The sequence below is a fragment of the Cervus canadensis genome, chromosome 11 (genome assembly GCF_019320065.1).
Source record: "Cervus canadensis isolate Bull #8, Minnesota chromosome 11, ASM1932006v1, whole genome shotgun sequence".
NCBI lineage: Eukaryota > Metazoa > Chordata > Mammalia > Artiodactyla > Cervidae > Cervus > Cervus canadensis.
In genome coordinates this window covers 712,971-737,430 of record NC_057396.1, presented here as the reverse complement: position 1 = coordinate 737,430, position 24,460 = coordinate 712,971, and the positions used below count along the sequence as shown (strand labels likewise).

General features: G+C 33.0%; 1 protein-coding gene across 7 annotated transcripts in view; it reads left to right on the top strand.

Annotated features, from left to right (window-relative positions):
- GRIA4 (glutamate ionotropic receptor AMPA type subunit 4) overlaps nucleotides 1-24,460 on the top strand; it is a 608,284-nt gene that overhangs the window by 550,905 nt on the left and 32,919 nt on the right. For 6 of the 7 annotated variants that reach the window (XR_006272041.1, XM_043482046.1, XM_043482043.1 and 3 more), the window contains 3 exons: nucleotides 2,830-3,200; nucleotides 5,135-5,333; nucleotides 11,076-11,323. Coding sequence is in view for 6 of the 7 variants with exons in the window: in XM_043482046.1 (XP_043337981.1) it covers nucleotides 2,830-3,200; nucleotides 5,135-5,333; nucleotides 11,076-11,323 (818 nt within the window). In the remaining variant the exon portion in view is untranslated. Of the gene's footprint in view, nucleotides 1-2,829; nucleotides 3,201-5,134; nucleotides 5,334-11,075; nucleotides 11,324-21,676; nucleotides 21,714-24,460 lie in introns of those variants that run through there. The other variant, XM_043482048.1, reaches the window with a different exon arrangement.

The following is a 24,460-nucleotide window of genomic DNA, read 5'->3' as shown; positions in this document are numbered from 1 at the left end:
CTGTTCCGCGACCTCTTTCAGAACTTCAAGTGTGTCATTGAGCATTGCCGTCACCACTGTTATCTAATGTTTGCTTTCCATTGCACCGAGTTTTATGTGCTGGAGACTCCTTTATTTCTCTTCATGCTTCTCTACCTTTAAGGAGTTTACTCTCACTAATGGCCACTTGTATAAGTAAAAAATTTCAGAAGATACTACACAGAACAGTGTAGTATTCGAAAGGTGCTATTTCACATCAGTTAAAGGAAGCATTATCCATTTATCCCTACTGGTAAAGCAGGACAATTTTGTAATGCATTATCATGTAATATGCTAGATAAATTATAGGGGGATTACAGGTACTAGAATAAAGTGTATATTGAGGTTGATCATACGCTATGAGAGGGATTTTACTAAGCATGAAACCAAAGCCTAAAAATGCAAAAATATAATTTTATATGGCTAAAACAAAATTTTAAAACATGTATACTAAAATAAAGTATCACAAATCAAGTAACATAAACAAAACAATTGATGACTAGGAAGAATATTTAAAATATATATATGGAAAATAATATTTTAACATATTTAAAACACATAAATTAGTGAGCAAAAACAGAATAGCCCATATGGAAGTGGGGAAGATTATGACAAGTAATATATAAAAGGAGTAAAATTGTCTGTTTTTTACAAAAATTTAAAAAATTCAAGTCAGTACAATGAGATTAGCAAATTGGTGAAGATAAATGAGAATAAATGAAAAAATCCCCTGGAAATGCACAGGGAATATCCAGGGTTCAAAGCTGAAGGTGCTTTCACACAGCGCTGATAACAATACAAATTTGCATGATCTTTAGTGAGAAAAATTGTGCAAAATATGTAATGAGCATTAAATAACAAAATTATATGTGAGGATTTGTCTTCAAAGTTGTTTATATCACCATTGTTATAAACTGCGTAAAACTGGAAACAATACAGATATCCCCCCCAAAATAAATTGAATGAATAAATTTTGATATTTTAGCATGATAAAAGATTTGCAATCATTAAAACTTATTTTTACTATATATGTTGAAATAATGTTGAAATACCTCATCATATTCTCTTGAGAAAAGGAGTTATAAAATATGGTGTTCTATATTACCCAATTTTAAAACAAGAAAAAATAATATTCATGAAATAATTTCTGATAGGGCATATTTAAAAAATAAGAGTAATGAAGGAAATGAAGATAACTTTTCATAATTTTCTCTTTCTGTTTTTATATTCTATATCTACTTCATATATCACTGTATAATAAAAATTATACAAATAATAGTAACTATGGGGAAGTAATAATCTCTCAAAAATGGTTCTGACTTTTGTATTACATATAGGCATTTTTGATGTGAACTAAATTTATTCCCACTTGAAAGCATATGCAGTTACTTTTCAGACACTCAGTGGAAAGCATGACAACAAGAGTACATTTCCCATTCTAACCTTCCAGTTGCCTTTGTACCAAGCTGCTGGCCATCATAACATCATAACATCATAACACCATAATATCATAACATCATAACAATCCAGGGGCCTGAAGATACATAAAGTGAATATAAAACTGGCAGCCACTGTGTAAGAACATATATGTCTGTGTTTCAGATTCCATTTTAATACCAAATATTTTCCTTCCAAAATAAATAATCAAAAAAACTTTTCTCATTTGTAGATCATGTAACAATTTACAGTTTTTTCACCATACTTCATTTCATTTGATTTTAGAGATGGCATAATTTAACAGAAATACAATCTCAAATTGCAGAGCTGCTATGATGTGAAAAACTAATTTGAGTCTCAGTCTCAACCATCTGTAAAACAATGATAAGCGTAACATTGTTTATCTGTTTAAGATGGCTAAGTGAGAAGCCATTCAAAACAGTTAAATCCACATAGACATAAAATCCCTCAGTAACTGTTCAGTAAATGTTTTATTGTTTTATTAAGATTTGTTTAATAACACAATAATGTAATGAGGTAAACAAGAAAGAAAATGTCTTAATTTTGAAGATATGGAAATAGATTCAGAAAAGTTACTCAGAATCACAACATAAAAATGGAAGCTGGTATCTTATTAATAAAATTTATAAGAATTGACTGTGCCATTTCCAAAATCTTTTTTATAAATTGAAAGTAGAAATCCAAGTATGTAAATAGGAAGAAGTAAATGCCAATTTCCAGATTTTTGTCTGTATTCTGAGTTGAAAAATGCTTTTTTTTCTCTTTTAAAAAATGCTATCAAACAACAGGTTTCTTCTATTTTACAAACACAAGCTTCATGCTAGGTTTTCTCATAACTGGAAAGGACTGAAAAAGAAAAGGCTATTTGAAATTTGAAATTCATAATTTTAAGAAATGGCCAAGTAATGAATTAGTGACCACATTCCAAATAAAATAGAAAAGACTGCAAAATATCAGTAATTCTAGCCAAGAAATTCAGAAATTCAGCCATATGGGAAAATTTTCAAGTGTCCTCCTCTGCACTGTGTCAGACCCTTAAAGACTAATGCAGTTAAAGACTAATGCAGTTATTTGAGTTTAAGCTATTTTTGCTATGCCTACTCCTTCTCTTTTTCTCTCCCTCTTATCTAATTACTAGCACAAATAAAAATATACTTGCAATTAAAGTGACATAATATCTTATAAAAAAAATCTACTGTTCATCTTTGTCACTGGCCTTATTTATTGTAGGTATTCCCCAAAAAATGTAGAATAAATACTAACAGATTAAAATCTGAGTGAATCAATCTGGTATTAAATGGTTCATGAAATCTATTAACCTACATTTTTTTTCATGTGTCTTTTCTTTTATAGAAAGCAGAGATTGCTATTGCCCCTCTGACAATCACTTTGGTCCGAGAGGAGGTCATTGACTTCTCTAAGCCCTTCATGAGTTTGGGCATATCTATTATGATCAAAAAGCCTCAGAAATCTAAACCAGGAGTGTTTTCCTTCTTGGATCCTCTGGCCTATGAGATTTGGATGTGCATAGTCTTTGCCTACATTGGTGTCAGCGTGGTCTTGTTCCTGGTTAGTAGGTTTAGTCCTTACGAGTGGCACACAGAAGAGCCGGAAGATGGGAAGGAAGGACCCAGCGACCAGCCTCCCAACGAGTTTGGCATCTTTAACAGCCTCTGGTTTTCCCTGGGTGCTTTTATGCAGCAAGGATGTGACATTTCACCCAGGTTAGTTTCAAAGCCCTTAAGTTCGTCACCAACTCCCTAGTAACTCTTAATATTGTGCATGACACCTCTCTACATGTTATTTTTCTAGAGGCAGAGCATTGCCTAAAACAGAGAAAGACTTTGTACTCCCCAAATTAATCTAAGTACACTCATAACCAATTTTTCCGGATTAGCACAAAGTATGGATACATCATAAAGGTTAATTTCCCAATGGAAAAGGAACATATGGAACCCATCAGAACTCTCAAAAATCATTTAGTATTAATATTTCCTATGGTGACTTGACAGGTGGAAACTAAATCTAAATTCTTAAGGAAGGAAATTTATTTTCATGTTATTTCCTTTACAAAATCAAATGTTTTTGTCATTGTTGTTCATTTTTGAGAATTAATTTTGAATTCAACTTAAATCCTGTATAGCTTAATGGAAATTTCTGCCATGAAATTACCTAAAACCTAAGTCAATATAGTAGGTTCCAGATATACTTTTTTCTAAACAATCATAAACAAGCTAAGCAGTACACAGAGTCAGAAATGTAAATACTATATATGTTTTATCTATGGAGTCACAGCTCATGTCAGTTAAGACATAGTTTAGTTAAGTTTGCCAAAAATGCAGCCAACCTACTGCTACAAGAAAAATACCAAATTTCTCTGAGAAAAGTAGGTGAAGGCAAGAGAAGCTAAGAATTACACTTAAACAGTGACATATTATCATCACATATATGTGTATCATCTCAAGAAATATAATGCTTTCTTAAAAAGAGACATTTTAGCTACAATGCACTTTGTATTCCTTATGACCCAGGAACACTATAAATGTGCATAAATTCCAATAACATAGGAATTTGAATAAATAATACTCAATGAATGAAAAGAAATCAAAACAAATCAAGAAATAATTTTATGGTTTTTAAAATCAGGATTAAATAAATGCTAATTAAAACCAATAGGTGCCACTTGTATAGTAACATTAAGAAGGGAGCATTTTAGGCTAGAAATGCCATGGAAAATATTAAGAAAATATTTAAAATAAATTGTCACAGGAATTTTAGATGGTCCAATGGTCCTATGGGGTGAAATCAATTATGACTATGTCCTGAATTTTTTATACATTTCATTCTCACTTTTCCTCTGCTCACTCACACATCCTTGATAGCCAGAGAAAGGGTGAGAGAAAACATTTTTTGATCTCCAGCATCAGTTTTCAGTGCTGTCATACTGCACACTGACCAATCACATGCTTTGGTCTCATGTGGGCAATGGCAAAGAGAACATTTTTATACCAGTGTGGAAAGCACTTTAAGACACAGCTCATCCTCCACTCAGATAAGAAATAGAATATTCTTATCCAACAAACAAACAAAATGTTCTCAACTATGGTTCCTTGGAGACCAATCCTAGATATGTTTCTGATCAAGCCCCACCTTGGCATATGCCCCATCTATCCTTGCATACCTCTGACTGAAGGTAAAAACAAGTTCTCTCACAAAAGCATCTACCACCTTGTATCAAATCTAAGAGCTTACCCATTGTTAAGATGTATTGCTATTTTATAACAGTGCTTCCAATCAAACTGTGATACTGTGTTTTATCTCATCAAACATAGGCTGCATCCTAATTCAGAGACACTAAAGTGAGTGGGAGTCAATGAATTTAAGCAAGTGTTCTTCCCCTGAATCTGAAGGAAAGGCATTTGGTTCCACATTTCTGCCAAGTAAACAATTAAAAGGAAAAGTATTTTTAAAATGGCATTTATACATTCAATATAGCATGAAAGATATCAAATGATACAGAAATACTAGAATCATTCTTGAGTAGACTATTTAGAACATAAAATGACACTTGCAATTATTTTTAAACATACACAATGGCATTTCTTTTCTTTATGTTGATTATAGAAAGGAAAATGTACATTATCTTATCCATGTTTAGATCCCTCTCAGGAAGAATTGTTGGAGGTGTTTGGTGGTTCTTTACACTCATCATTATATCATCTTATACTGCTAATCTCGCCGCTTTCCTGACGGTTGAGAGAATGGTCTCCCCTATAGAAAGTGCAGAAGATTTGGCCAAACAAACAGAAATTGCCTACGGAACACTGGATTCAGGGTCAACAAAAGAATTCTTCAGAGTAAGTTGAGGGGAAAACTAAAAAGGAAATGTTCATAACTTTGAAATTTAAGCAATTTTGCAAATAATTATACTATGGGCTCTAGCTACTATAGGCTTTGCAAACACAATGGTAACTGCTATATTTAAACATAGCTATGCTGTATATTTCTACTTGGATTTTAGTCATTTTAAGTTGCAAAAGCCTATTGATTTACTCACATTGCAAAAGGAACCCTCACTAAGGAAAAGTAACAGTAAAAGGGTAAACAAAGCAACTTCATTTAATCCCAAAGATTCCAAAGTTGATAATGCCGTGATGATACTTTATCTGGTAAGATTTGGATTTGTCTATGCTTTGGGACTTAGAGCATAAAAATGAAAACAGGACATAAAAAAAAAAAAATACAATTACCTTACTGCATTTGAGTCTCAAAACCTTAATAGCATGCTATACTATTTATATGAGGTTTATTGTTCCATAATGTATTCTGTAACAATGGATTTCAAAGCAATATATTTGCTTTCTCACTAGATAAAGAGAACAATAACTACTAAGTTCTAGCACCCTTGTAAAGCATTGTGTGGTATTTCATTTGAGGTGACTTCTCTGCTTTTGCAAATAAAATTGTTCAAACTGATATAATTGCATTTCACATATGGATATGATTCCTTTGGCTTGCCATCAGGATGGCAAGTATTTTGAAGGTTTTTGGTTTTCAGCTCTTAGTGCCACTCAGGATGAATTTTTTGATCAGAGAATCTCTTTTACTCTGGTTTTACATAAATCCAGAAATATAAATTTCATAATATCTGACCAGAGATAAAGGTTCATTTTGTGACTTCAGAACCAAAAAAACTAAAAAGTAATAAGGGTAACATTTTCACAGATATTTAGCTAGGTAATAATTGCATCTTATATTAGTATTAAACGTCAATTGCTTAGAGACTAGATATTTAACAATTTAGAAGGCAAGATATATTTCACTATTTCCTAAACTATTCTGTAAAATTAATGATAGACCCTTAAAGCAAATTCACTCTTATATATAGTACTTGGGAAGTTATACTTTCATTTTAAATGTTTTTGTTTTCTCATTCTCATTTTGTTTTCTCATTCAGGTTGCAAGTTAAAAACAACAGAAGATGTTACTCCTTAAGCCAGGCTTAATTTTCATGCACTTGAATTTCAATAAGATATTTCTCTTTTTTAAAAAAATTAAATTATAGTATTCTTATATACTATAGATGCTGAGGTAACACTAAATCACTGATGTAACACAGCAGATCATTCAAAAGCTGTCAAACCCGTCACTGCACATTGTGTTTTTAAAAAAGAAAAAGACAGTGAACATATTTGTCAACAATTTGGAACTTGACAAATAGATATAAAATTTTAAGTTAATTATAAAGTATTTGTAGATTTTTCTAAAACTGTAAATAATAGTCATGACAATATATTTTATTAACAATATTCTATGAATAAACTTAGTCAAACTTTTTTAACTTACTAAGTGCATTCCAGTCTCTAAAGCTTAATATAATAGCATACTGCTCTAATACATTTGAGCATAACTTCAAAACCTTGCTAGAAATCTAAAAGATGAAAGTGTTAGTCACTCAGTTGTGTCCAACTCTACAAGCCCAAGGACTATAGCCTTCCAGGCTCCTCTGTCCATGGGATTTCCCAGGCAAAAATACTGGAGTGGATTGTCATTAAAGTTTCACCCAAAAGAAAGTAGGTAAAATGTAGTGATTTGCCTAAAAATCAGTCTGTATACACAATAAGATAGTATACAAATTTGTGCTATTCATTGCATTTTACTGAAAAATGATGGCTGATTTTCATGTAAATAAAGCAAATGTTTATAGGTTCATCATTCTGCTTTGAGTGAAAAAGGAGAAAAGAAACATCATAGTGATTTCCTGAAAATATTTTAAAGCTAACTCTCTGTAAATCTCTTTGTCATCAAGTACATTGAAAATGTTATTTCTAATCTTTATAGAATTTTTAAAAACTGCTCAAATTTTAAAAACTAATGAGGTAGATAAGAGAATATATTGATTAAAAATATAGGAATAAAGAAAGCTGCTTCCTAGACACAGAGTCTTCCATTTAAGTTGTGCAGTCACCATGCCCTATCTCCTTTCTGTCCTACCCAATTCCAATTTTAAAATTGAAAGAGTTTTATAAGTATAGGTATTTATGCTGTAGAAAAGTTGAGCCCAAATGAGACAAGAAAATCATTTTCCCTGGAAGCGCACTTCCAGGAGTGCATTAATTTCAGTTCTTTGATTAAAAACCTCATTCACTTCCCACCCTGTGTTCTCCTTCCTCTCTCATACATGATAACCTGGTTTAAATGAACTATTTGTCTGATAGATTGAGGAAACAAACCGTGAAAGGTACTTTTGTCCCTATCAAAATGTTTTCTTATAGGAACACAGTAATGATACATCTATCAGCTTCACTAAATTGCCTCAGGCAGTTATCTGTACTCAGAACTTCAAAAAATGTTGCCGTTGTTCTGTAAAAAGAGTTAAGCCATGGGGAAAATAACATCCGAATTCAACAACTGCCTTGGTCTTGCCTGGTTAAGAAACTTGATAAGTCTCTTGTTCTGTGCACATTGTTCAGCATATACATAGAGGCATTTAAAGAAATTTTGTGTTTGTCACTTAATGACTGGCTTTTGTAAAGGCACTTTTACATTATACCTGATTTGAACACACTGATTTTCATTTCAGTGCAATTTTATCCTGTGCCTGTTTGTCGTCAGTGAAATTATGAATGCATAAATGAGGCGGATTAGTATCTCAGTTGTTATAATATGATCATAGTGCATTGATGAGCTCTTACTGGAACTTCAGTCTTGCTGCATAAGCTACTAAAGGCAGGAAATAATTCACATGATAGCAATGTATGACATTTTTATATTTATATTAAAAGCAGAAATGGCAAAATACTTAATTTTGAGAAATTAAAAAGAAAGCACATTTTTAAATCTCCAAGAATTATTTTAAATAATTAAATAGTGTTCTAAATTAAATAGCTTCCCATATATAGTGTTTCATAATAAAGATGAAGCTGACGTTAATTTTATAATTTTAAAAAATAGTGACATATTACGTTTGCTTATTACCTTGAGCATATTCACTCCCCAAACCTGATCTTTATAGCTGAAGATGAAGATATTAAAAGCGCTATTATCATTACATTTATGAACTTGCTGGGTCGGCAGAAATTTCCCAGTTTAACCTGTCTTATCAAATTTATAACAATTACCTTGCCCTCCTTCCTTAACAACACCCTCTTACAGTGACAGGTAAGGCACAGCAATATTATTTCCAGTGCTACTTCTTGAATCTCCCACCTCACCTTCTCCACCATGTGAATTTGATTTTTTCTAAACCATGCCCCTTTTAAATCAGAATCAGAATTTTTAAACATTAACAGAGTACACATTTACACATCATGTAAATTTTTTTTCTAAAGAGTTTCTTTCATCATTCCTAATTTATATTATACTGATACATAAGAACTGTTAAGCATAATTACACTAAAGATTCCTCTTTCTTCAGGATTTTAAAGGAGTTAGTTTCTTTTGCATTTATGGTATATGTAATTCAATATGATTTAAACAAATACAGCAGTAATTTCCCTCACATTAATATTATGGAAATGGACTACAATAAAATATCAATAACAAAAGTATTTTATTCCTTTACAAAAATCACTTGCTTTAATGTTCTGTTGCATTTATATTGTAAAACTACTTGCATAATTATCAAGCCCTAAAATTTTTCTTTTTTTCCATTTTGCTGTGTTAGTTTTGTTTACTTGTTTCTTGTTCCTGTAACAAGATACTGAATAATAAGAAAGTTGGCAAGTAACAAGCATGATTCTTGTATTCTTAAATTTTTTGAAAGAAATTTTAATCAAAATAATACTCAGATTTTATTTCTTCTGGTTTCAATTTAGTATATATAGTGAAGCAAATATATATATGTATTACTATATGGCTAATAGATGTTTACCAACAAGTCTCTAAATTGAAATAACCAGAATAGATGTTCAAAGACAATCAGTATTAAGTGATCCAGGGAGTTTATAATTTTCAGAGATTGGAACTCACTGTAAAATGGAATAGTTCATTCTCTGGAAGAGAACTTCATTATTAGAGATAAAATGAATGAGGCCCGGCAATATGGCCTCCCCAGTGGATCTCATTAATTCAGATAGTCTTCTGCCCTGGAACCACATAGAATCTTTGCAATTGAAATATAGTTGGCATAGAATGTTCCTAATATGAGGATTTCTGTAGCGAGAAGTAACCTGTAATTACCTGAACACACATACACAAACATATCAGATTTTCTGTATCATGAAATATTTTTAAGTGTTAATAACATAAAAACATTTTAGGTACCTATTTCCTGAAATAAATAATTTCTATTTCCTGAAAATTTTCAGGATATCTATTTCCCATCTGATATTTATCACTATTTGAATATATATTAACATAAAATATCTGGAGTTTGGTTTTTTAGGTATGCAAATATCTTCTGTGGCTTATTGTATGTTTATTGATTGCTAAATTTCCATCTTATGAAGCCAAAATTTTGAACACCACTTTTAATCAATCATCTGAGTAATTTGCTTTTGCCCAGAACATGTATTCTTAAGTTTGCTATTCAGGTTGCTTGTCAATTATTGAATATCTGCTTCTTGTTGGATTCTATCTTCTGATAACCAAACAAAGTTGGCTTAAATAAGTATACACGATACTCAGAATTTGGCCTCATGCGTAGTCAAGTTTGGTGGAAATCTCCATTACTTTTAGTTTTGACCCAGGTGCAAAATTCCCCCAATTTGCTATTGAACAAAAATAACTGCACCAGATAAAAGTCTATGTGTATCATTGTATTAACAAACACCAAACAGGATTCAGGCTTTTCTACTTTGTTAAACACATCCTTAGGGACATTTGCATTCATTTGGATATATTTTCACATTAAAAAAAAAAAAAAAAGAAAAGAATGTGTGGATAAAAAAAATCTAATATGAATGCATATACCCACAAAAGGAATTGAATAAATTAAGTACAAAAAGCAGTGTAGACAGAGCCAATAAATAAAAAAATAAAGCTTCTTTACAAAAATAGAAAGTGGAAAAACAGGAATCACTTCTCTTTAAGTTTAATGTATGTTCTATTTGGAGATTTTGTTAGAAAAGGTCTAAAAAGGCTTTGGTGGACCTAAAATTTGATTCTTGTTTTATAGATATTTGGTTTACAAACTAAGGCAGATTTGTCCTCCTCCTTTGGTGTTCAACTACTGACTTGATAGGGACTGCATATTTTGTATGTATCTTTTTAGAATGGTTCTCATTAAAACTTGGAGACATGGAAAAATACAAAAATAAAACAATATAACAATTCTCCTTGTTTGCTATAATTCAGTACAACTCTCTCTATGGATGTCTATATTTTATAAAAATAATAAGCTCTTTAAGCAGTTAACTAGAGTAATTATGACATGAGGTACCTTTTTCCTCAAACTCACTTTTAAATATCTTTCATTTCAGTGATTTTCTTAAACAATGGTAAAAGGCATTTTTCTAATTGAAAAAAAAAAATAGTGTTATTATGACCAGTTGGAATTAGGGGGTAATGTCAAAGGCTTTATCCTGATTCCAGTTCAGTCAATATTAACATCTTGTTCCCTTCTTTCCTGTATTTAATTTTATTTTAATTTCCTCCAGAGATCAAAAATAGCAGTGTATGAAAAGATGTGGACCTACATGCGATCAGCAGAGCCATCAGTGTTCACTAGGACTACAGCTGAGGGAGTAGCTCGTGTGCGAAAATCCAAGGGCAAATTTGCCTTTCTCCTGGAGTCCACTATGAATGAATACATTGAGCAGCGAAAGCCATGTGACACAATGAAAGTTGGAGGAAATCTGGATTCAAAAGGCTATGGAGTAGCAACGCCCAAGGGCTCTTCATTAAGGTGGGTGGAATAGTATAACAATATAACATGTGTTGTTATAGTATTCCACCTTCCCTGATGTCCCTGAGAGAATTATTTTGTTTTGTGTGTGAACATGGTATGTTTGTTTGTTTTTGTTTCTTCCATTTCATATTTTTTGGTCAACAATCAGGTAATTTTTTAATTTTAGAATAATTAATCATGATCAGCATATATCTTTTAAGGCCATATAAAAACCAAACTGGTTGAACACTAGCTGCTTCCAGTGGGCCTAAAACATGGGTAGCATATGCTTCTATATCTCATCAACTTTTTTTGGTCACTGAAATCTACATTCTCATTGTGTCAAATAATAATTCTACATTTTTCATTATTTTTTAAAATTATGCCTGCCCACTAGTTTCTATGAAGAAATCAACATCTTCTAGAAAAACACTTTTTTTTCCATTTCAATGTTTCATTTATTATGACATCATTATATTTTCAGAAAATCCTGATGTTGTACTGATGCTACCTTTGCAAATCACATTTATTTAAAAATGCAGGAGGGAAAACTGGGCTCTGATTTTATGGTGCTTACTCAAGTCACACTCTCATCTGTTGCAAACGGAGTATGGCGTAAGTAAGATCTGTAAAATTAGACCCAATAACAATGCAGAATTGTTAGCACATAGACCCCTAAAATATGACTTATAACTAAAGCATCACACATGTGGTTAACAGCCCACAAGTGTTAAAAGTGGCACTTTAATTCTTAAGGAAATGTTGGTTAAACCTGCCCATTTTACCCTTTTGGTCCTGGACATAGAAAATTCACATGTTTATGTCCAGGAGGCAGTGTTTCCTATTTTCCTTAAGTAATAAAGGCTGCTTTTGTGTTACTGGGGCTAGAATAAAGCCGGGGTCAAAAGTGACAACTGACAAATTACTCTGGTCTCAGTGCTGTTTAGGAGAGATTCATACAAAGCACAGATTCAAGAGGAAATCAGAATCTTTGCTAAAGGAATTAATCAAGAACCTGATCTTGAGAAATGATGTTTCTGGTAAGCCTCTGAAAAATTAAGGTAATAAGACCTGTACTATTGCCTAGTTAAGAGTGAACACAATATAATAATATATGATTGGTTTTGAAAGGGGAATTGCAAAGTGCTTTGGGTGTGTGTATTGGGTGGTGGAGGAGTTGAGACAAATATAAAAAACAAATACTAGTACTGAAAAGTTGTGTTAAACCAATATTTTGTGCTTGCAAACAACACTGTAATAATTAGAAAGTGGTTTCATGTTATGTTCAAAAGGGATGATTTTTAAAGAGAGAAAAACGTTAGCCAGTAAAGACAAATTTGAGTGTCAACTTTGGCAATTGTGAAGTCAGGTTTATTTGAACATACTTCCCATGTGAAACTGGAGAAATGTGCAAGGGGGAAGTCCAACATAAATTATCCATGGGAATCCTCTAACTATAACAGAGGAACCTGTAGTTCTTAAATAATTCTGGGCAAAGTATAGATCAATAAATAATGTTAAATATCAAAATAAATAAATCAATTATCCGTGATAAAATTCTACCCCCAAAATATTTAGCCATTCAGAATCAGGCATCAGGATATTTGGTCTTTAAAGGGTTTATTTTGTTTAATGAAATATAAAAATGATGTAATCTCAATGAGGCCATGTGGCAAATACATCTCCATCAAAATAGTAATTACAAGAGTACAAAGTATAAATAATTTTTTAAAAACCCAAAGGGAGACAGCTATGGTGGTTGATATGTAGATCACTGTTCAGACTATTGATTACATTCACTGGATGCAGCATTTGCTCTTAGTTAATTCTCTGTGGATGTGGCTGCCTTGTCCTCTGTCTTGTGTCTACTGATAAAAGTCAAGTTCCAGGGACTGAATTTGGCCCGCAGATACTGGTACGCCTGATTCCCATTGATAGCAACAGTGTTCCCGTCTTAAATGTGCCACTTTGTCAAATCCACACTACAGGGATTGTTTGGGGGGAAGCTGAAGGACTTCATCTGTCTCGAACTGTATAATAATCAGCTCTGGCCTCCCCCTGCTTTTCCTGTCTTTCCCTGGATCTTGTTAATGAGGCAGTTGTTAAACTCAGCTTCCTGGGTGAAGAGTTTGTTTATGTGCTTTGCTTTATACATGCCACAATTTCCTGAGCAAGCTGGCCCCTGCATGACAAAAACAGTCCTTTTGCCCTGCCTTTGAGAATACTGGAATATGCCAGAATATGAATACGGTCAGTGCCAGCTAACCAGCGTTTACCTTACCCACACCTCTTCACTCCCTCACACTTAGCCCTACTGCGTAGGAGGCTCGTTAAGCTTAAATATCTTGTTCTTATTCAACCAGTAACCTTCTGCCTCAAAACAGGGAAACTAACGTAGAGAAGAATGTAAAGGTGGCCTAATAGGCAGCTTCTGTAGAAATGATAAAATGCAAAAGAATTGCAGTCCTTGGAGCAAAATCCAGAGGGTATACCTGCATCAGAGTATCTTTGAAAGCTTTCTTCCTTATTTGTTCAGTTGAGACTAAGTCTGTTTTCCTGTAAGATCTTTTTTAACCAGATTTTTGGGTTAATAGTTCTGGATACAGTGAGACTGGTCTATTTCGTTGTCATTAATTATGGCTTTCTTTCAAATGCTGCTGTTTTGATTCATGGGCAACATGAGACTTTAAGAAAAGGAAAAAATCTTCCTTCTATATAAGTATACATAGTAAAGTTGTATACTTTACTATCAAAATAGTACTTTCTTTTGTATATTATCTATATTACACTAGTTTCTATACTCTTAACTTTTCCATGCAATAAGTAAACTGATAAAGATTCCTTAGAGTGAAGCATAATTTAGCTAATACAGATTTATTGGCTATTAAATGGTTTTTAAATGAGAAATACCCTTTTTAAAGATATTCATGGTATCTAGAATCTTCAAGTATCTCTAGGGAACCTAGAAGTAGATCATATCTTCAGAATTCTCCTGGCCTTTGTAAGAATGTGTATACTTGACCTTAAGGTTTGAAGTCAAGTTAAAGAACTAGTCTGGGAATTCCCTAGAGGTCTGGTGGTTAGGACTTGTTGCTTTCACTGCCCTGGACCCATGTTCAGACCTTGGCCAGGGAACTAAAGTCCTGCAAGCCACACAGTGCAGCTAAAAATGAAATTTAAAAAGGAAAAAACGAATTTCCTGTACTTTTATTATTCAATAGTTATAATCCCTATTCAAATGTTGCCTTCTCTAAAAATATGCAGTATTTGTGTAACTGTTGCTAGTATAAGACTAATGATCGGTCACAAAAAAAAAAAAAAAAAATGTCTTCCAAGAGAAAGCAGCCCCAAAAGAACTTCATCAGTGTTTGAAATCTGGAGGGAAAAGAGGTCCTGTTGGACTTGCTAATGCCACAGGAGCCTGTGGCAGTGGGAGCTGATCCTTTGAAACCAAGCACATACGCTCAGTTTAAAAGAAGCCAACTTAGAACCCCCGCAGCAATAGCATGGCAGGAGGGGATGAAGTACTAAGAATGGGAATAGCAGGGCATATCTTCATTGGGCCTTTTATTTGAGTGTTTAACACAGTCACTGCCCTCATCAGACACTTGGCTCAATTCTAAATCTGTATCAGGGTAGGTAGCGATCTCTGTATGCCAAATTATGTTTCTTCCACTTTGGAGTATTTTTTAGAGCAGATGTATTCAATTTAAAATTTAAATTCATCTGTGAAAAATATCTTATCTGTAAACAACCACTTTCCTATGTAAAATTTGTGGGACATATTTAGTCATCAGTTCAGGAGTTCTTAGAAAGTTTAGAAAGCAGGAGTTTCTTGATATTGTTTGTGAGAATAAAGTGGTAGTCTATTTTTGGTGTTACTAACAAGTCAATTGTTAACACTTAATGTAGACACTAGTAAAACTTAAAAGTGCAGAAATTTAAAGCTGGGTACTTATTAGTACTCAGCCTCAAGTATATAAGCTTTTAATTTGTTTTCTGGATATGAATTACAGATTAGTACACAATTTTGTTTTTTTTTTTTTAACTATTATGGGATTCTCATTTATAAATATCCTTCATTTGGTGTCATATTAAAAAATGCTACAGATAACTTATATATTAAAAAATGTTACAGATAACTGAAATATTTAAAAATGCTGCACAAAAACTTAGTTCTTGTGATCTCTTTTATGTTTTGGAACTCAGTCTGATAGCCTAGCCTTGGGATTAGAAAATTCACTCATACAGACATCAAGAGACCCTCTCAGCATACATGAACACAAACACGTGCAATTCCCCTGTCTGTGATATGCTTAAGCACTTACCCTGCTTGCAGTTAGAGATGTGGAAATACCAAGTATTTCACATTCACATGGTACAGGTATCAGTGTTAAACATGTCCCAAGGGGAAATACTCCTCCTTACCATTCATTCATTCCATCCTTCTCTTGCTTGATATTGAGTACAGTAGGAAACATGAAACTTTCCACTGCCATTTAAAATTTTAGGTTTTTCAGTTAGCTCTTTTCCTACAATTAAAAGATGATTAAAATTACAACTTTCCATGCAAAGGAAAAAAATCTTGCATTTTTCTACATTTCTTTAAGATTCGTCAAGCATTAACATTTTCCATTCTTCCCTCTTATTAAAAAAATGCTAATACAATTTGCCTTCATTCACTTGCCAGTTTATTCAACAAATGGTTGTTGAGTTCCAACTGAGAATTTACCAAATAGATTTCAAGTTGTTCACTCTAGGGATGTATTGTGGCTAGCTAGGTAACACCATTAGACCCTTTCTAAATTCAGTATTCAGCTGTTTTTCTAAATTCAATATTCAGCTCTCCATTGCATTTAGAAGCTATATTTTAGTAACTTGCCTGAGAAAAGTGAATAATACGTGGCTGTTTTATACTACCTCAAAGAGGATTAAATTTAACAAGATAAAATTGCTAAAAAAAGAAGTTCAACAGGTAAACCTTCACAAACTGATTTAACAAGAGATCTAAGACTAGATCTCCATTTTGACAGTGCAGTGAAAAGCCAGAATTCCACACTGCTGTTCTTTCATCCCACACTATTATCTTGTAAACAAATACTCTTAAGTATAAAGAATTCCCCCAAAGAATATCTATATCTTATAAAATTCAAGTTAATTCAATTTCAACACACAACTAATGTGAGTGCAGAATCTATAACCTTGAGTTACACATGCCACATATATTTAGGAAACATAAAGTTGTCTCTAAGATGAAAGTTCATTACCTGATATGTATAAATATGCTTTAGATGTGTTTCCTCTTGCTATATGTCTAATAGCTGGACAAGTTCCATATTATGTCACTCATCTTTATAGATCATCTCACTACAAGAATTGGTTTCCAGAATTGCAGTACTAGTATTCAGCTTACAAAGGGGATACAGAGAAACAACAAAGCAAGTGAACAATGGGTCTGTTCAGCCAAGATAATATCAGTCAAGTTTGTTTGGCCTGGTTTGTTATTCATATTTAAGAGAAGGAAGATAAAATATTTTGACAGTCATTTGAAATGAATTGGAAAATAGCAAAGACTATGGTTTAGAGTATATATTCTGTTTTAAGTAGAAATAAGAAACTTTAACCTGTTTATTTTATAAATGTTTATTTCTCCCCAAAAATCAGTCCTATAACTTTTGTTTTCAAAATGATATAACATATATTTGAGATAGCTTTGCTACAAGCATAATATCATATGCACCTGGCAACACCTGAATAGAAAGTCACCATTCAACTCTCCAAAATACCACACCTGGCCTCAAACTTTCTCATAAATGTCATTATATTGACTCTAAGAAGATTTTATAAATAATAATATACAAACAGAAGTTAAAAATACTATGAATATATTGTCTATCCTCCATTAATATCACAAATGGCTTTTTCATGATTGCTGCTGCTGCTAAGTCACTTCAGTCGTGTCCGACTCTGTGTGACCCCATAGATGGCAGCCCAGGAGGCTCCCCCGTCCCTGGGATTCTCCAGGTAAGAACACTGGAGTGGGTTGCCATTTCCTTCTCCAATGCCAGAAAGTGAAAAGTGAGAGGGAAGTCGTTCAGTCGAGTCCGACTCTTAGCGACCCCATGGACTGCAGCTTACCAGGCTCCTCCATCCGTGGGATTTTCCAGGCAAGAGTACTGGAGTGGGCTGCCACTGCCTTCTCCTTTCATGATTAAAAGTAGTTTATTTTTAATGAACAGGTACCATACTTTCTGAAAACCTTAAACATTGTTAGGACTCATTCAAAGAACGAAATACACTTTCAAAAACTTTGTAAAGCCATTTCAACACGTTTCTCTACCATCACACAACTCAACAATGAAAAAACATTGAAGTCATAAAAATATTCTTAGCATTAAATTGTGCCTTGCAAAGTATACTATGCCAAAATGTGCAAGAAATCTATTGCTTTAAATTCTACTGACCAAAATCATGACATCATATTGAAATAACCATGGTTTTACTTATGTTGCTTTTTCTCTAAGCTTCTCAATGAAGAAAATGCACAAGTATTTTTTTACATAAATGTTAAAAATTCAATCTGCTTTCTCTAAGTGTTAAATCTTTGGGAGATTACCAAAATAAACATCAAACTGGAGTCAATCAAACAAGTGTAACACAAGCAACTCACTTTCAAAGGCGATATGAGTATATGGATCCCTCTCCATTGTTGCTTTACCATGCAAGTTTATATAAAAACTGTCAAGAACTATCTGCAAGGCCTCTGCTATTATAGAAGCCTAGTCATTTTATATTTGGAGCTGAGAGATATACAAGTTCTAAACATCCTTTTTGATAGAGTAACAGGCCAGAATACTATTAGTAAATAAGAGAAGACATCACCAGATCCCCAGTCCCTAGTTGCCTCTCTTTTCAGGTGCTTGTAACTAGGACCCAGTTACAAGTATTATCAACAAGTCATTGCTACTGACTTTAGGATGAAAGGCAAATGTTTTTTAAAAAGCATGAGAAATAGAAAACTTAAAATTAAACCAATATCCAGAACCCTAAATCAATACCCTAACCTTTGGCTTATGTTTGAGGCTAGGCTAGCCCAAAAAAAATGGACCTGATTGTCTTCCAGAGTAAATATGAAGGGCATAGACTAAAAAAAAAAGAATTACTTTCTATGAAATGATAGAGTAATGATAATATAAGGCAAAGAATCAGTCTATCATTTAATTAATATTTTTAATTTGTTCACTTTTAAGACATAATGTTTGAATTTAGCTTCACTTTTAACTCTAAAAATTTCTGGGCAGGCTATTTCGAAAGTGAAATAATATTAGTAAAAATACAGCATTATAGCTTTCAAACCACTTTCATATATGCATATACATATTTACCTGCTCCTTTTAACCCTCTTATGATGTGATTTTATTATAAAGGAAGACATAAATTAGAGATGTTAAGTGACTTGCCCACATTCCCACACAGCTGAGATTGGAAATGCGATCTTCTGACTCTCTCCAGTGCTCTTATGGGAAAAGAACAACAACAGCAAAAACCTATTTACTATAACTATAGTTTACTTTGAAAGGTTATTGAACAGATTCTATGATTATTCCATGCTGTCGTTTCATCAATATTGATAATTTCAAGGTATATTGAAAATACCCATATAAGAGCTCAAGAAATTATAATTTTTAATTCATATTATAAACTAAAGAAACTCTTGCTAAGTTAACTAAATTAGACAGAGGTAGGTTTCAGGTCAACACAAAGAAAAATTTTATAACAATTAAAATTGGTTCAAATAATGGGGGGAAATTAGCTATGTTTCCCAAATAGAATGTTGTTCAAATAGAAGAGATTCTCACATCTCAGAGAGTACAGACAGTGACATCTAAATTCTCATCTCATTTTGAGAGTCTGAGATTCTGGGTCATGTCCTGAACTGTCTTTAGTAAAACAGCCAAAGAATTCTGTTATACCTCTTTGAAGCTGTGGACACTTAATAACACTAGGGGAAAATTCATTCCCAGAATTTTAATAGAAGCTCATCAGGTTTGGGGATTAAGTAATTCACTAATTTAGTAAATAGCTGCTTTTATCATAGTCTGTCTACAATGTGAGATGGAAAAGTATTTAAGGAAAACACTTCTCTGAGAGAACCAGAGAGATGCAGTTTTTGTATAATTATACAGAGTTTTAAAATTAGATACTGACATCAAATTTTTGGCAATATGCAAATCTGACAAAATCCTTTGAGTTATATGAGTGGTAGTAAAACAGCTAAAGTGAAGCACATGCATGTAGAAAGACTTTCTTTGTTTTTTAAGAATGAAACATATTTTTCCATATCTAGATATGATTTTTAAAACTGATCTATATAATATTGTATCCCGTATTGTTTCAGTATGTAATACTTGAGAGTGTTGATTTTTAATGGCACCATAACATCCCCAGCAGCTTTATTACTATTTAATTTCTTTTCCATTTTTTTCCTTCATCATAAATAGCAATCAGTTAATATCTGAAGCAGGAAGACTGCACAGCCATTGTGATTGTAACCAAGCCTGGCAGTGTACCTACAGTTTTTCTTATTCATAGATTCTCAGATTATTTGGAATATAAAGGTATTTCTGTCAAAACTCTATCATATAAGTGGGCTCCATGGATGAAGTAGGTGTTTCATAAAATATGCTCTTTTTTCTATTTGTAGCATAGATTTATGATTTCTGAATGTAACTTTTTCAGAAAAAAAAGGAAAGTATTTCTGTATATTTTCTTTAGAATTTATAGAGTATATTGGATAAAGACAGGTTTTTCAAAAGAGCCATTCTTAGAATATTCATTAAAGAGATGACATTAAAGTTTCTAAGCATGAGAAAAATGTGTGTGTTTGTAGTTGGAGGAGTTTTATTGTGCCATAGAAATATTATGGAACTTTAAAGTGATTAAAGATCATAGGGTGACTCTAATGCCAAATAAGTGGTAATAGTAATAGATGTATAATACAGAATCTTCCATAGTGTTTTTTCCCTGCATATATTCATAATAGCCATTTGAGTAACAGCTACAGCATCCTTCATTTTGATGTCTCTGGAATATATTGTGACAACCTGAGCTTCCAAAAGTACATCCATTTTCTCACTTGATGTCATTTTACTTGATAAAGAATTTTAATAAGTTACCCAAAGTTAAATAACAATAGCACATGATCTTGTATGGGTTCAGGCTCATTCTTGGTCTCCACTTTCCTCCATGTCTCACAGAATTTAATTAACTGTCTGGTATTTGATTTTTTATGGGAGCCAGTCACTATCTCTGAAATTATGTCAAGGGATATCAAGGAATTGGCTCGAAGGTCAATTAATTAGACAGTGGTCTCTGAAGAGATGAAGTCATTCAAGTAAGAAAATAATATATCATGTATAACTGACTTACTTAGTCATACAACAGAAACTCCAATTTTAAAAAAGACCATATCAGAGACCATATAAATGAAAAGAAAAAATTAATATCTACTATATATCAAGCATATAGATATGAATATATTTTCCCCACAACACGTTGATGTTGGTATCTTCATCTGGACAGATGATGTTGTGGAAATTCAAGTCAAATAACTGAGAAATGACAGAACTGGAATAGAAGCCCATTATTGTATAATTACCAAATCCATGCTTATCTCACTATGCTATCTTGTTTCTCTCCAAAGACTCTCTCCAAAGAGTCCTAGTTATTTAGACACGTTAAAAAAAAAAAAAAAAATCCCATATTTATCTTACCTACGATTCCCTGTCTTGAAAAATTAAATCATACAGTTTGCAATCATACTCATCTCCCAGACTTTTTCTTAATCTTCCAATCAAATGACCTATTAAGGTGTTTTTTTTCCACTTTTACAATAATTCTAGTTCATATCAGATTTAGTGCTGCTCCAAATATGATTTTGCTTCTAGCACTATCATTTTACCCTCAAAAGACATGAACATCAGGGAAATGGGTTGAAACATCACAGCGTGCCTCTTCCTACCTGGGAAACTCTAGGTACTCTCATGGTACTCCCTACATAATTCACTCCAGCTGATGAAAATTAACAAGTCAATGCTCTTCCATGAATTACTTTGCTCTAAGTCAGTATTCAATTTATTGGAGCTCTAATAAAATAGACTGACTAAAGAGCAGACAATTTTGTCCCCCTTACACAGCTAATGTTTGTTTAATCCTTAAATGGATCTTAAGTTCAATTCAGTGAATGCTCCAGTATATCAGACAGTTGGTAGTGTCTTGTGAGACATGAGAAAAGGATCAGCCAGAACTGAACTTGACTTTAATACAAGACCATGTTCTATTATTGTTTAACTTTGGGTATTTCTCCCCTAGGAGGAGGACAGAGGAGAACTAACCAGCTCCAGGACCAAGGTAAGAGGGGAGTTTTCTTTCAAAAGAATGGGTTCCATTTATTTGAAGGAAACCCCTCCCCCACCTATTTTTAATCCTCTTTTCTTTATACATTTATATTTTTTAACTTAACAGGATTAAGAAACCAGCTTGCCACCTGTGCATAATAGTTATTTGAATACCCACTTACAAATGTAATGGCAGAATAAAAAACCTTCACACGTCTTATCAGTTATATGCTAAGGTTTTTCATCATCACTAAACATCAGTGCCAGTCTTCTATTAAGGATTAGATTCTTATATAGGTCTTAGGAAATTTCCATCAGTTTGGAATTTTATTACATGTAAAATATGGATGGTAACTGACAATCAAACCATAATGGATAATAAGGTTGCAAAAATTTTGGTAAATTCCAAAGTGTTTCTCTAGAAAATATATTATTAAAATTTTTCATTTAAATAAGCAGCTGATGTAATTTAAATGATATGTAATTGTAAATATGGTCAGGTTAGACTTGGTGTGAAGTAATATATATTAGTGAAATTTTAAGGTACCTTTTGAAAGCTGTGGTTAGAAAAATCTAAGAGGAAAGGGAGATAATGTTTCAACCAGTATTTCTCCATGCTTATAGAAGCACTTACCAGGCCTCTTGCATTGCTATTAATAGTTTCCAGTGTTACTTCTCATGTTTTATGTTGTTATCCATAAGCATAACATCAGTATTCCCTGAATTTAATACCCTATTTCAAAATTGTCCCTCCATAGGTGAGAAGTGCAAAGTGAGAAACAAGTGAAATCCAAAGTGAGAATTTATAAAACATCCAGAATTTGAGATATTTGAAGAAGTCTTAAGGATTATGGAGGGGTCAGCTCCCAGATTCTGTCCAGCAATATTTTTTTTGTTACTCTCAAGAAAGCTAGATCTTACATGACTCAAACAGATTTTAAGAAAGCTCTAGGATCATATAACTAAGACACTTGGGGATCAAGAAGGAAATTTTAGAAAAAAAGAAGAAATGTGCAGAAAGAATGAGAATTCAAGCAGTGAGTTGCTAGTAAATAATCATCTTTCAGAAACAGTTTTTTCCTTCTTACAAATATGTTTAAAATCTTGGTATAAGCTTAAAATTGGATTTTGGGGGTTTTAGTGGAAGAAAGTCATTTCAGAAGGATATATTATTGTTAGAGATTGTTGCCTTCTGAGCAGGAACCATAGTAGTCTTGTAGCTAGGAATGTACATGAGAGGACACATACAAACTAGAAATCTGATTTTATACCAACATTTATGTAGATTAATGATATTGCCTTGTCGTGCTAAGTCGCTTCAGTCATGTATGACTCTCTCAATACTATGGACTGGAGCCCACCAGGCTCCTCTATCCGTGGGATTCTCCAGGCAAGAATACTGGAGTGGGTTGTGATGCCCTCCTCCAGGTAACCTTCCTGACCCAGGCAATCCAACCCAAGTCCCCTGTGTCACACACATTATAGGCAGATTCTTTACCACTGAGCCACTGGGGAAGCCCAATGATATTGCAATGGTCACCAAATCCAGAAACCTAATTACTGAATAAAGATAAAGCATTTTGTCAGACAGAACTTAACTTTGGCTTTCTCACTCACTAACTCTCTTAGTGAAAAGTATAGGCTATATTTAAGGTACATTATTTATTCCTAATGCATTTATTCCTGAATTTTATCATTTTGCTTAAGCAAAAAAAGAAAAAAGAAAAAAAGTCACAATATTTTTAGTGAAGTATTGATGTGTTAGAATTTGACACCCACACAGACATTAGTTATGTCAGGCAGATCTGTTATATACTTTGAATTCTTATAAAATATATCATGATAATCTCATTCTAAGAAAGAATCGGTGGTTCTGCAATGATTTCTGGTTCTTTTGGATAACCTGAAATTGAGATAAAATATCATTTTTTTCTTTTTTCAGTTTCTCAGTAAAGTGAAAGTTCTGATCTCATGTTACCTGCATTTGATTTATTAAATATATTAAGACTAGATGGTGAAAGTGCCCAACTGGTAATTTAAAACATATCCAACCCCTGATGTGAAGCTAATAGCTAAAAGAACTGTGTGATATTGTTCTAGTATTAACATCAATAGGAACAATGGTAGGTAAGACTATTTTAATAATTTAAACTTTCTTCCTATTTAAATTTTAATAAAAATAAATGAGAGAATACATTTCTGTTTTGAAATATGATTGTATGCCCTGTCACTCTCAAAGATAAGAGCTTTGTATTTCACTTAGGATGGCATAAGGTTATTATATTCACAGACAAATGTATTTAGAAATCCAAGTCTTCAGTTCTTTTCAGAGAATAATGGAAAAGCCACACGTTCTCCTAGTTATGAGCCGCCTTTGAATGGCAAGTTCAGATAGCTTCTTTTCAAGACCCTATTTTTACCAAACAATTTCCTTTTTCTGTTTGTGCTCTTCTCCCACCTAACCAAAATCGGAATCAAAACTTAAAGATAGATGAAACAAGATCACTTAAAAGACACTTTAAACTATATATTTTAAGTTATATTTAAAGACTGTGCATGCCTGCTCTATCACTTCAGTCATGTCAAACTCTTTGCAACCCTATGGACTGTCAGTTGCCAGGCTCCTCTGTCCATGGGATTCTCCAGGCAAGAATACTGGAGGGGGTTGCCATGCCTTCCTCCAGGGATCCTTCTGACCCAGGAATCAAACCAACAATTCATGTCTCCTGTACTGGCTGGCCATTCTTTACCACTAGCG